Below are 13,646 nucleotides of genomic sequence, written 5' to 3' on the forward strand. Positions count from 1 at the left end.
AGAAACTGAGTCCCTGCCCTGTTCACTGTGTCTAAATCTCCATCCTGGGAACCTCTAGTCAGAGACCTTGCCTTTTTTTTGACAGACATCCCTGCTCTGGTTTCTGGACCCCAGCCCTGGGTTTTGGCTTCTGCTTCCTTCTGCTAGACTTTCATCCTGTCTGCCCACTCTGAAGGCCATTTCATCACCAGCTAAGCCCTGACTACTGACGGTTAGAGTGAGGATACATTCTAACCCTCAGTACAAAACCTGACCATGCTTAGGAAAAATAAAGCTTCCTAGGCTCCCTCCTTAAACCCTAACCCTAACCCCAGCTTCCATCATTATTTTGATTTAGTGGGCCCAGAGCCCGGGAACCTGCATGTTTAGTGAGTCTCCAGTGACTCTGATTCGGCCAGTTTACTGATGGGCATTTCAGAAACTTTCTCCAAAACCTTCTCCTGATTTAAGAAGCGTGGACGATGCTTTGGCGATGAAGTGTGTTGAAATGCCCATGTGGAAACTAGGACCTCCATTTTGGTGATTTATCGAGGTCTTAGGATTCCAAACATGGGAAGACATGGCTCAAGGGCAGGTGGCATTGTGGGAGGGGCAGGGTAGTGTGAGACGCTTCGTGTTCAGATCTCTGGGGGCCCAAGAAACAGTGTCTGAGAGAATGGCCTCTGAGCCACACTGCCTGGGTTCCCATTCTGGCTTGGCCACTTCCTGGCTAGGGAGTGTCTCTGCACACATTCCACATCTATAAAGAAAATGTTATAGAAGTGCTTGTCATTATTCTTTTTTGTTATTGTTGTTGAGACAGAGTATCACTGTTGCCCGGGCTGAGGTTCAGTGGTGCGATCTCGGCTCACCGCAACCTCCGCCTCCTGGGTTCAAGCAATTCTCTGCCTCAGCCTCCCGAGTAGCTGGGATTACAGGCGCCTGGCACCATATTTTTAGTAGAAACAGGGTTTCACCATCCTGGCCAGGCTGGTCTTGAACTTCTGACCTCGTGATCCACCCGCCTCAGCCTCCCAAAGTGCTGATTACAGGCATAAGCCACCAGGCCCAGCTGCCATTATTCTCATTTTTCCTGTATCAGGAACAGACAAGGAGGTGTGAGGACCAGAGGCAGGCAGGGCATGCTCCTCATCTCTCTTCCTCCCTCACCTCAGGGGTTTGCCCTTCCCGTTCTTATTCCTGGAAGGCTTGTACTGCAGGTCATTCTTGCTCCCTCACTTTATTCACATCTTTTGTCAAATGTCACTTCCTTGGAGAGCCTTCCTGTGAACCTTCCATCCAAAGGAGCCCTGGCCCTAGCCTTGCTTCATATTGCTCCTTTTTATTACTTAACATCACATTACTTATTTTTTGTTCTTTGCCATTTTTAAACTCCACGAAGACAGGGATTGTTGTATTTTTTTCACTGCCCCATTCCCATCACTGTTCCAAGTGAAAAAAATAATAATCATTGTCATTCAACCAATATATTTTTTTCTTTTTTTTTATTTTGAGGGAGAGTCTCTCTCTGTCACCCATGCTGGAGTGCAGTGGTGTGATCCCAGTTCACTGCAACCTCCACCTCCCAGGTTCAAGAGATTCTCCTATCCCAGCCTCCTGAGTAGCTGGGACTACAGGCGTGTGCTACCACACCCAGCTACTTTTTGTATTTTTAGTAGAGACACTGTTTCACCATGTTGGCTGGGCTGGTCTAGAATCCCTGGCCTCAAATGATCCATCCACCTTGACTTCCCACAGTGCTGGGATTACAGGTGTGAGCCACTGCACCCAGCCATCATTTAACAAATATTAAATGAGAAAATGAATGAGTGAGTGAATGGATCTAGCCTTCTCCCTGCCTCCAGTGACTTCACGGTCATTGTCTTGGGGCTCTTCTGTGTAGGGCAGGGTTCTTGGCAGCAGCAATGTTGACACTGGGGGCCAGAGAAGTCTTTGGTGTCGGGGTTTTCTTGTGCACTGCAAGTTATTAAGCAGCATGCCTGGCCTACTAGATGTCAGTAGTCCCTGTTCCATCCCCCAAGCTATGACAATCAAAAACGTCTTTAGAGTTGGCCAAATGACCCTTGGAGGGAAAATGCCTGGTTGAGAACCACTGGGGGAGTATCAGGCTGACTGGGCTAGTATAGTGGCTTTTATTATTAATATTATCTGTAAATAACTAAAAGTGGATGCTTAATAATTTAAAAAAGAAAAAGTCTAGAACATCTGAATGAAGACCACTCAATATCCTGAGTCCATGATGAAGCCAAGAATTTCAACCAATTATTATTTGGTTACAATAAGTGATTGTAATTGTTCAGGGAGTCAAAATTACTAAATACAATTGACTTGGCCTGATTATTATTTTTGACTAAAAAGAAACACAGACAAAAACTTACAATAGTCCTCAATCCAGAGTTCTGTAGGCATACAGAAAAACACACCACATGTGTGGCTGTAATAACCCATCTCCTGATTAGACCGATCGAAGATTCTAATTTTAAAAAATGTAAATTGGCCAGGAGTGGTGGCTCATGCCTGTAATCCCAACAGTTTGGGAGCTCAAGATAGGTGGATCGCCTGAGCCCAAGAGTTTGAGACCAGCCTGGGTAACATGGTAAAGCCCTGTCTTTAACTAAAAATACAAAAATTAGCTGGTGTGGTGGTGTGTGCCTGTAGTCCCAGCTACTTGAGAGGCTAAGGCAGGAGGATTGCTTGAGCCTGGGAGGCTGAGGCTGCAGTGAGCTATGACTGCACCACTGCACTCCAGCCTGGGTGTCATAGTGAGACTCTGTCTCAAAAAAATGTAAACCATATCTAACATTTGATAGTATATATTGCCTTTTGACAATATACACCTTAAATGTCATGACCCAGTAATTAAACATTTTTTTTGGCTATTTTCTATAGATTTTCTAGGAAATGTTGTCAAGTTTCTAATTTCTAAAAACTTCTTATGGTGGTATGAGCCCAGTAAATAAAGAACTGAAAACTTTTTTTAGTCTTATCAATAAAATTATAAATTAATTTGTTTAAAATGTGGAACTTGCATTTTTCAGAAGTGAAGAAATCCCCAGGCAGATTTACCTTAAAGTTTTAGGTTCAGATAGGAGGCATTGGGGAAAATGCCCCAAACTGATAGAAATGTTTCCGCCATTCCTATTTTGGTTAAACAATTTTTATTATGTTACACCTTTGGTTAACTATATAACATTTAACATTTTCTTCCTTAAAAAAATTGACTCAAATTGCTTATAAAGCTAAACGAATGACTTCTTACAACATACCTTTAAAACAAAGCAGTAGTCAGTGGGTGCTTTATACTTCATTTTATGCTGAGTCCCGTAGTAAATGTTGACATTTTCAAACTGTATAAAACATGCCAGATCTCGAGATGTCTGAAAAACAGGGAAAAAAATAACTTCAACTGAGATGACAGTTAGCAATTTTTCTTAGTTGTTCTTGATGGCACAACTAAGGATTACGTTTTAGTAAAGAAAATATTGACTTTTAGGTAATTTACATAAACATCTGCCATGTATAGATTTTCTCAAACACAAGTCTGAAAGGTTGGAATGGAAACCATGCAGCCAAATTTGGGAACAATTTCATAAGATCTATGTGCAAATCTTTCCCAATATGAAAGATATTGAATGTTCCCAACACAAAGAAATGACAAATGTTTGAGATGATGGATGTGCTAATTACCCTGATCTGATCGCCGTATATTATATGCATCAAAACATCACTATGTACGTTAGGGACATGTACAATTATCATTTGTCAATCAAAAGATAAAATCAGTTTTTAAAAAAGAGTACGGCCAAGGAAAATCTGTGTTACTGACCTAGACATGGAGTGAAAGATTATATTGCTGTTCTAATGCCTGACTGGGGACTCCCAGAGTCAGAATGGACTGTCCTTGAGATGTCATATTATCGAGCCAGTCAAGACAAGGTGACCACTTAGCCAGAAATTTCATTTTGGCTTTTGCCATTTAAAGTCAGTGATGGATTTTGTGATTGAGCATTAAAAAAAAAGTCCCCCTCAGGACGAACAATGAGAGATAAACTTATGCTCAGTAAATTAGTACACACTTCATGCACTTCCTCCTGAGAAAAAGGATTTCTTTCACAAATTCTCTCTACTGCAGGCGGCGTTGCCATGGAAACAGACACCTCTCCTCCACAGATAATGGGCGTTGTGAAGGCTGCAGCCTGTAATCTACATATTTGGTTACACTTCAATTACAAATTTGTTCCATTATTTTTTTCTTTCACCTTCCATAATTTTTTACCTAGTTAGTGAATAAAGAATAGAGGGCAGAACTGTTTATACCTTAGTGCACAATTATTTCTTTACATATGCTGTATGTTCTTTTCTTACAAGATATTTTCTTCTGGATGTTCAAAGTTTACATTTTTAAGTTACAAAATAATGCATATTAGTCACAATTAAAAATATATATATAATAAAATGCACATCTTCCTTCACCACCCCTTTTTCTTATTTTGTTCTTTTCTCCAAAGGTACCATAGTTAATAGTTTGGTAGTATTCTATTTTATTCTATTCTATTTCACCATGTTGCCCAGGCTGTTCTTGAATTCCTGAGCTCAAACGATCTGCCTTCTTAGGCCTCCCAAAGCTTTGAGATTACAGGCATGAGCCGCTGTGCCCTACCTTCTTTTTCTTAACAGTGCATCTAGGAGTCTTTCTGTATCAAGACACATGAATTAATACATGACATTCATTTTATGGCTGCAGGAATTCTACTGTATAGGTGTAACGATTCATTTATTCTACAGAGGATTAGAAGTTATTTCAATATTTAGCTATTAAAAACCTGTGCATATGAACAAATATTTCTGTGGAATAGATTTGTCAAGCATGGAGTTGGCATTTTTAAGGATTATTATTCTCTTTTACATTTACATAGATTTTGCTAAATTGTTCTGCAATTTGGCAGAATGGGTTTCCATTCTAACCTCACAGGTGTGAGTGTCCCTTTTTCTTACCCAATTCCACCAAAATTTGGATATTATCAATATTGTTTATTTTCTCAATCTCACATTTAATTTACATTTCCCTGATTACTAGTGAGATGGAGCAACTTTTAGCTACGCAGTGACTACTGGTACTTCTTTTTTGTAAATTTTCCCTTTAAAAGCTTTGCCATTTTTCTATAAGTTTGTTTATCTTATTATTTATTTATTTATATTTTTTTGAGATGGAGTTTTGCTCTTGTTGCCCAGGCTGGAGTGCAGTGGCACAATCTTGGCTCACTACAACCTCCGCCTCCCAGGTTCAAGCGATTCTCCTGCCTCAGCCTTCCAAGTAGCTGGGATTACAGGCATGTACCACCATGCCCGGCTAATTTTGTATTTTTAGTAAAGACAGGGTTTCGCCATGTTGGACAGGCTGGTTTTGAACTCCTGACCTCAGGTGATCGACCCGCCTCGGCCTCCCAAAGTGCTGGGATTACAGGCGTGAGCCACCACACCTGGCTGTATGTTTATCTTTTTCTTATTGATTTGTTGAAGTCTTTAAATCTTATGGATATTTAAGTAACAAAATAATGCATATTAGTCACAATCCATGAAATATTCATACTTGTTTATACATGTTGCACATATACTCTCTGACTGTAGTCAGTCTTTAGCTTCTTGTTTGGTATCTTTGGCCACAAGGAATTAAAAATAGCTTTATAAGGTCAAATCTGTCCATTTTTTCCGTTATAATTTTGAGTTTTTAGTCTTGCTTAGGAAAGCTTTCCCCAGCCCCAAATTATGAAAACATTAACCTATATTTCCCCTCCCTCCCTCCCTCCCTTCCTTCCTTCTCTGTTTCTTTTTTTTTCAGGGTCTCATTCTGTCACTTAAGCTGGAGTGCAGTGGCACAGGCTCAAGAGATCCTCCCCCATCAGCCTCTCAAGTAGCTGGGACTACAGGAATGTACCACCATTCCCGCTTTTTTTTTTTTTTTTTTAATATTTTTTTGTAGAGACAGGTTCTCCTTACGTTTCTCAGGCTGGTCTTGAACTCCTGGGCTTAAGTGATGCTTCTGCCTGGGCCTCCCAGAGTGCCAGGATTACAGGCGTGAGTCACTGCACCCAGCCGGCCTCTATTTTCTTCTAGGATTTTATACTAATTTTCTCTAAAGATATTTTAATCAGTCAAGAATTTGATTTGGTACATGGATTGAGGTAGGAAATCATATTTCTAAATGGATATACAGTTATTTCAATGCTATTCACTGAATACTACATTCTTTACCCACTGCTATCATATAAAATTCTAACTTTAACTTCTCTTATATTAGATGGCTGTCTGTCGACCTGCTTGTCTCTAGCTGTACTGTTTTTATCTAAGGTTTTGACACGGTACATTAGATCTACTTTGATGTTCTCCACAATTTTGGGGAGGTCTATTTTGGAACAGTGTCTTTTTTCCATGAATTTTAGAATCGGTTTGTGAATTTCAAGTAAATAAATCCTATTGATATTTTTTATTAAACACACATTAAATTTACAGAAAACTGGGAAGAATTCATAACTTTTCATTTACCAACACGGTATTTTTTTTTTTTTTCAGACAGAGTCTTGCTCTGTTGCCAGGCTGGAGTGCGGTGGTGCGATCTTGGCTTACTGCAACCTCCACCTCCTGGTTCAAGTGATTCTCCTGCCTCAGCCTCCCAGGTAGCTGGGACTATGAGTGCGCACCAACAAGCCCAGCTAATTTTTTAATATTTTTAGTAGAGACGGGGTTTCACCATGTTGGCCAGGATGGTCTCGATGTCTTGACTTTGTGATCCACCTGCCTCGGCCTCCCAAAGTGCTGGGATTACAGGTGTGAGCCACTGCGCCTGGCCAGCAACATGGTACCTTTCTTCTGATTCAGTTCTACTTCTCTTCTCTTATTCAAGTTTATATTTATGTCATATAGCTCTTGAACATTCCTTGTTTATTGTTAGGTATTTTACATTTTTTGTTTCTAGACTGCATGGATTCTTTTGCATTATATTTAGTTTGCATATCGTGTGTATAAAGAAAAACTTTCTTAGTTAATACATTTATTTGGTTCGAACAGTTTTTCAGTTGAGTGTCTCATATTGCTGGATAGACAATCATGCCAACTGTGAAAAATCAGTCTTTGTCTCTTCTTTTCTGTTAGTTATACTTATTATTCTTTTCTTTAATGTACTAGTTACTTCCTCAACCCAGTGTTAATGGTAACAGTGACAGAAAGTATTCTTGTTCAACTCTAATGTAAACATTTTTTTTAAAGACATAGTCTTGCTCTTTCTCCCAGGCTGAAGTGCAGTGGCATGATCTCAGCCCACTGCTACCTCCACTTCCCAGTTCAAGTGGTTCTCCTGCCTCAGCCTCCTGAGTAGCTGGGATTACAAGTGTGCCACCACACCTGGCTAATTTTTTTATTTTTAGTAGAGACGAGGTTTCACCATGTTGTCCAGGCTGGTCTAGAACTCCTGGCCTCAAGTGATTCACCTGCTTCAGCCTCCCAAAATGCTGGGACTACAGGCATGAACTACCACACCCAGCCAAATGTAAACACTTTTAATTCTCATCACAGAGTATATCGTTTGTTATTTGCTTATTTATGTATCATTTATATTTAAATGCCTAAGACATAAAAATTTCTAAAAGAAAACAAATTGTTTGTGGATCAGTTGTGAGGTGCCCAGTGAGGGATTGGAATGAGATAGCAGAGATGGGAAGGAATCAGATCTAAGGCTGGGAACAGAGTGGAAGAGGCTAAGGAGAACAGTAGCTACCCCGGACCAAGAGTTAGCCATAGTGCCCCTCCTGCCTTCCAACAGAGACAAGAGTCTCCTTACTAAAGGTAGCAGACCTGGATGTTCACGATGACTTCATTGGCTTGGAAGTGTGAGTTATGCTTTATCAGAGGAATCCTGCAATGCATAAACACACCATTGGTGGTGCCCTGCATTTGGAAGGAAAGGCAAATGCTTCCGCTTACCCAAGATACAGATCAGAGATATATTAAAGGTGAACCAAAGATGGAAATGTCACAATCCTCTAAGAAAGGTCTTAGAGAAAGCTGATGGTCAGAATAAGAGATAAAACTACATTTCAAGGAATAATTTAGCACATACTTATAAATTTGAGGCAATAATCCCAAATCACCAAGTAAAAGTTAAATGATGTCTAAAATACCCTGTTAAAATCAGGCAAGGAAATTCATAGAGTACACTTCAGAGAACAATTTAAAAATATTCAGAGTCTAAGGGCTAAAATCCCAAGCAAAATCTAGTCAAGAGCTGGGTGCGGTGACTCATGCTTGTAATCCCAGCACTTCGGGAGGTTGAGGCGTGTAGATTGCTTGAGCTTAGGAGTTCAAGACCAGTCTAAGCAACATGGTGAAACCCCATCTCTACAAAAAATATTTAAAAAATTAGCTGGGTGTGGTGGCATGTGCCTGTAGTCTCAGCTACTTGGGAGGCTGAAGGGGGAGGATGGCTTGAGCCTGGGAGGCGGAGGTTGCAGTTAGTCAAGATCATGCCACTGCACCCCAGCCTGTGGATTAGAGTGAGACTCTGTCTCAAAAAAGAAAATCTTACCAAGACTTCTAAAACCTCTCTGATTCCAGATAAAAGAAATTTAACTATAATGACTATAGAACAACAGGGGTGAAAAAAAGTCCTTGGAAATAGGTAAAGTAACAAAATAATCTCTAGAAAAGTGCTTTTGCCATCATTTTTGAAACCTGACTTTAAAATAGATAAAATAATTTTACCTTCAAGAGAATTACGGAAAAAATAAAAAAGATTTCAGTATTACTGTCCTATTTGTATACATGCTGCAGGATTATGGAACTCACAGCAACAGGGAATATATTTAACTTGCCACCTGAGGATTTCTTTAGTTTCACTTTCATAAAATGGTTTATTGCTAAGTGCTTTTTTTTTTCTGACCTTAGTCTTTCCTTTGGGTACATAATAAATTCCAGAAGCTCGTAAAAGAAAATAACGCCTTTTCCAGGATTTCTTTCCATCTTCTTTCAAATAAAGAGCTCCTTCCAGTTCTGGTACAATGACAGATGTTCCACAGAAACTTTCCTGAAATTGAGATTCCAATGACATAAGATACACATGAAAGATAAAGCATACATTTTTATTCACATTTAAACAAACTTGCAAATTAGCTTTTAAACTAAAAGTCAATTTTCTGTACAACTCTGATGGAATGCATATTTTTATATTATATGATATTTACCAGAAGACAGGAAGAATAACATATCTGTCAAAAATCCTGGCTCCTGAGTTAGACTTCAAGTCCTCCTCACCACTTAGCTCTGCAACCACGGGCCATTAAACCTCAGTCCACTTACTTGTCAAAACTGAATAACAAGAGCCCAACTTCATAAGGTAGGTTGTGAGCACAGTCTTGGGACATCATAAAAGTCAGCATTTAATAAAAGTGATTCATGTTATTATAAAATGGAAGATAGAAAAAGTATTACTTTCCTTGATAAGTAAAAAAGTTACTGTTTCATTGCTGGTAAATGGAACAATTATTATATATAATTCTACACACAAAATCAAGGAGGATAGTTAATGGGTACAAATAAATAGAAAGAATGAATAAGCCCTACTATTTGAAAGCATAGCAGGGTGGCTATCGCCAATAACTTAATTGGACATTTAAAAATAACTAAAAGAGTGTAATTGGATTGTTTGTAACAATAAGGATAAATGCTTGAGGAGATGAATACCCCATTCTCCATGATGTGTTTATGTCACATTGTATGCCTGTATCAAAATATATCATGTACCCCATAAATATACAAGCTACTATGTACCCAGAAAAATTAAAAATAAAAATAATCAAATAAATAAGTTAATATTTTATTCTTGGGATAGTTTACTTTTCAAAGAAGGAAGGCGGCAGTTATTAATACATCAGTATCAGAAAAGAATAACAAAGCACATCTTCTAGATGTAGATTTTTAAATCTCAAAACTTGCATAGAATTACATAATTCTTAATAAATTTTGTTTTAAAAAGCAATAGAATACAATTATATATTACTATTTTACAATTCAAATATTCAAACTTTTTTTGCTTTCTTTTTATAACTCTCAATATCCTCTCATTTAGTTCAATAAATGCAAAATTACTGAATTTTGCATCCTCCAAGTACATTTTTAGGTAGTAGAGCTGGAAAACATTTTTGTTCACACTCCCCAATTTCTCTCCAAATTTGGCTAGTATTAGTCGTCCTGTTAATAATCTCTTAAATTCAGAATTTTGACCCCAGTTAGACAGCAGGATATTGCTGATTTTTCATAGCATAGCATGCTTTGTATTTTCTTTTACATCCAGCTGTAAAACATTACTGAAGTCCTGGAACAAGAACTATCCTGTTTGGCCTCCCTGGGAAATGCCCACTGTGCGCATGCTCCAAGGAACAGAACTGGCAACACCTGAGCTCAGGATCTTGGGCGTGGCAGCTGGTTCTGGTAGCTGCTTCATTAGGCACTGGGCTGTGAAAGCAGGCAGGGAATAGACACGCGCAAGACCTAGGCGGAACCTTAGTAAACACGAGAGGGCGCTCTTCAGCATGAGTCAATTGGCTCCAGGTGGGAACTGGGCCGAGGGCTCACCAGGTCTTCTGATTTTTCAAGGGAGGTCCAAAATTTACTAACTCAGGAAAAGGTCCATGCATTGTCTCAGGGTAATACAATCTGGGCAGCTCTAGCATGGCCATTTGTGACTTGAGTTCTGGCACTCATTTCAACTGCGTTATGTGCTGAAAACAGAGCCTCGATTTTTTATTTTTTAATTTTCTTTTGAGACTGGCTCTTGCTCTGTTGCCCAGGCTGGCCTTGAGCTCTTGGACTCAAGTGATCCTCCCACCTCAGCTTCCTGAGTAGCTGGGATTACAGGTGCGTGCCCCCATGAGAGGCTCAGAGCCTTCATTTTAGCATAGATACTGTGTGAAAACTCACTAGAAGTTTCCAAAAAATCAATCGCCAAATGAACTTTTGGAACATGCCCCAATAGTGGTCATCACAGACATCTGTATGGTAATCGATACAGTGCTTTCCCCATCTCCCTGAATCTCTGTGATGATTCAATACGATTCAGAAACGGAATAGCACATGAACGGTGCTGGACAGAGCCACCTCCTGTAACGGGTCCCTAACTCCAAATCTCACACTTCTTACCACATCTAAGATGTTGAGAGAGCATCTTAGAGGTCTCTTTAAAGAAGGTTTGGAAATCTTTATGTCTGACTTCTGTGAAGCACTTAAGTAATGAAACATATGAAATGCTAGGAGATGAGTTTTATGAGGATTCGCCAAGTCTTTTTAAAAGTCAAGAATTACTAATCCAACTTCATTTGTCTAAAGCCACGTGTTTTAACAAATGACTCAAAAAAGAAAAAACAGTTGAATTATCTAAATAGCTATAAGTTAGTAATAATTTGATGTTAACACCCCAACTTAAAATTTCAATGTATTTCTTTAGGTTTTTCCATAGTTCTGGGAAGCAAATGACTTAAAAATAGACACAGCAGGCTAGGCACGGTGACTCATGCTCGTAATCCCAGCACTTTGGGAGGCCGAGGCGAGTTGATCACCTGAGGTCAAGAGTTTGAGACCAGCCTGGCCCACATGATAAAACCCCGTCTCTACTAAAACAAAAATTAGCTGGGTGTGGTGATGCACACCTGTAATCCCAGCTACTTGGGAAGCTGAGGCAGGAGAACTGCTTGAATCTGGGAGACAGAGGTTGCAGTGAACTAAGATCGCACCACGGTACTCCATCCTGGGCAACAGAGTGAGACTCTGTCTTAAAAAAAGAGATAGATACAGCAAACATCGTTTTCTTTTCCTCCACTCTGCAAAATTAAGCTTACCTCAAGTAAGGATTCCTTGTTCTTAGCATTCATTTTCTCACTAGTTTCCTTGCTTTCTTTTTTTCCTCTGTTATCCAAGTAGAAATTCTAAATAAAATGTTAAAAGATCAGATCAGTAAGTGTTTACTACCATGCTAGACTCTGCAAGGAACTCACAGTCTTGCTGGAGAAAAGGCATTAAGTATGTGAAATAAATAGGGAACCAGAGCATATGGTATTGGTCAATCATCAGGGCCTTCCCAAAGGCTGATACCGCATCACCGAGGCAAGAGTGAAGACTTCTCACCCTCCCATAGCGTACAATCAATGAAAAAACAGAAGAGAGAAAATAGTAGCAAAAAAATACATCACTTAAAGTCCACGTGTGTTAAATGCTGGAAGTCCCAAGGTGCTGGCAAGAGCTGGAGGCTGGAGTGAAGGTCAAGCTCATGTCCTATGCTGAAGAAGGGAGCCACTCCAGCTGGCAGATGCCACATAGGAGCTCAGGGTCTTGTAGACCAGTGGGATTCTGGCTTATCAAGAAAATCCAGAAATGTGGATGTTTGTAAAAATGACCTCTTTAAAAAAAAAAAACAACTGCCTGGGTCAATCACAACACAGAGTTTACTATTTGGCAACTTCTAAGGACAAAAAGAAGCAGAAAGGGTATTTCTGTTTTCCACCATAGAAAGCTTTGTCAAAGTAACTGCTGAGCTAAAGCCGGCCCAGAAAGGGTATTTCTGGAAAGAAAACTAGCCTAAACAAAGGCAGGGAAGATGGTGATCTAAAAGCACTCACAGGCTGGGTATGGCTCATGCCTGTAATCCCACCACTTGGAGAGGCTGAGGCTGGAGGATTACTTGAACCCCAGAGTCTGAGACCAGCCTGGGCAACATAGTGGGACCCTGTCTCTATTAAAAAAAATAATAAAAATATTAGCTGGGCATGATGGCATGCATGCCTGTAGTCTCATCTATTCTGGAGGCTGAGGCTAGAGGACTGCTTGAGCCCAGGAGTTCAAGGCTGCAGTAAGCTATGATCGGTCCACTGCACTCCAGCCTGGGCAACAGAGTGAGACCTTGTCTCAAAAAACTAAACTAAAATAAAATAAAAATAAAGAAGTAAAAGCACTCACAAGTGGATTTATGATCTCTGAGCATGGTTTGTATTAATTTCTGGATCATACCTTGTTAATACTGAATACCAATGGGATGGCTAAAAATAGAAGTTCCAAAAAATCATGAGCCCTCAAGAACTAATTTTTACACAATGAGTGCAGCTGAAGTATCCACACGTACAGTGCATATTGTGAGTGACCACTGTCATAGAGTGCTGAGGATTTTTATGTAAAGATTTAGAGTTTTACAAAATAATACATAAAAAATGTATTAAAAGCCAGAAAATGTATCTCAGGAGCACTGTGACTAAATTAAGGACCCTCCCCAATCTAGGCACAAGTGTTTATTTACACCATAGGAGCGTTTCTTCAAGTATAATCACCAGACTACCTTGAAACTCGACACAATGCATGTTCCCAGGCTACACCGGAATCCCTGGAACGAGGCCTGGAAACGTGCATTCCAATATGCTTTCCAGATGACTTTTATGCATACTGAAGTTTGGGTTTTTCTTTTTATTTATGTATTTTTTCTTTAGAGACAAGGTCTTGCTCTGTTACCCAGGCTGGAGTGCAGTCACATGATCATAGCACACTGCAGCCTCGAGCTCCTGGGCTCAAGCAGTCCTCCCACCTCAGCCAGGATCCTGAGCAGCTGGGACTACAGG

General features: G+C 39.8%; 1 protein-coding gene across 1 annotated transcript in view; it reads right to left on the reverse strand.

The window, feature by feature from the left end:
* Nucleotides 1-13,646, reverse strand: part of LOC105715735 (amyloid beta A4 precursor protein-binding family B member 1-interacting protein) — a 121,889-nt gene that overhangs the window by 17,085 nt on the left and 91,158 nt on the right. Inside the window, exons 9-11 of the mRNA XM_021664952.2 lie at nucleotides 11,883-11,969; nucleotides 8,933-9,076; nucleotides 3,267-3,377 (exon numbers count right to left, since the gene is read on the reverse strand). Of these exons, the coding sequence (XP_021520627.2) occupies nucleotides 3,267-3,377; nucleotides 8,933-9,076; nucleotides 11,883-11,969 (342 nt within the window). The remainder of the gene's footprint in view (nucleotides 1-3,266; nucleotides 3,378-8,932; nucleotides 9,077-11,882; nucleotides 11,970-13,646) is intronic.

The sequence above is a fragment of the Aotus nancymaae genome, unplaced genomic scaffold (assembly GCF_030222135.1).
Source record: "Aotus nancymaae isolate 86718 unplaced genomic scaffold, 86718_ANA_hifiasm-v0.15.2.pri h1tg000077l, whole genome shotgun sequence".
Lineage (NCBI taxonomy): Eukaryota > Metazoa > Chordata > Mammalia > Primates > Aotidae > Aotus > Aotus nancymaae.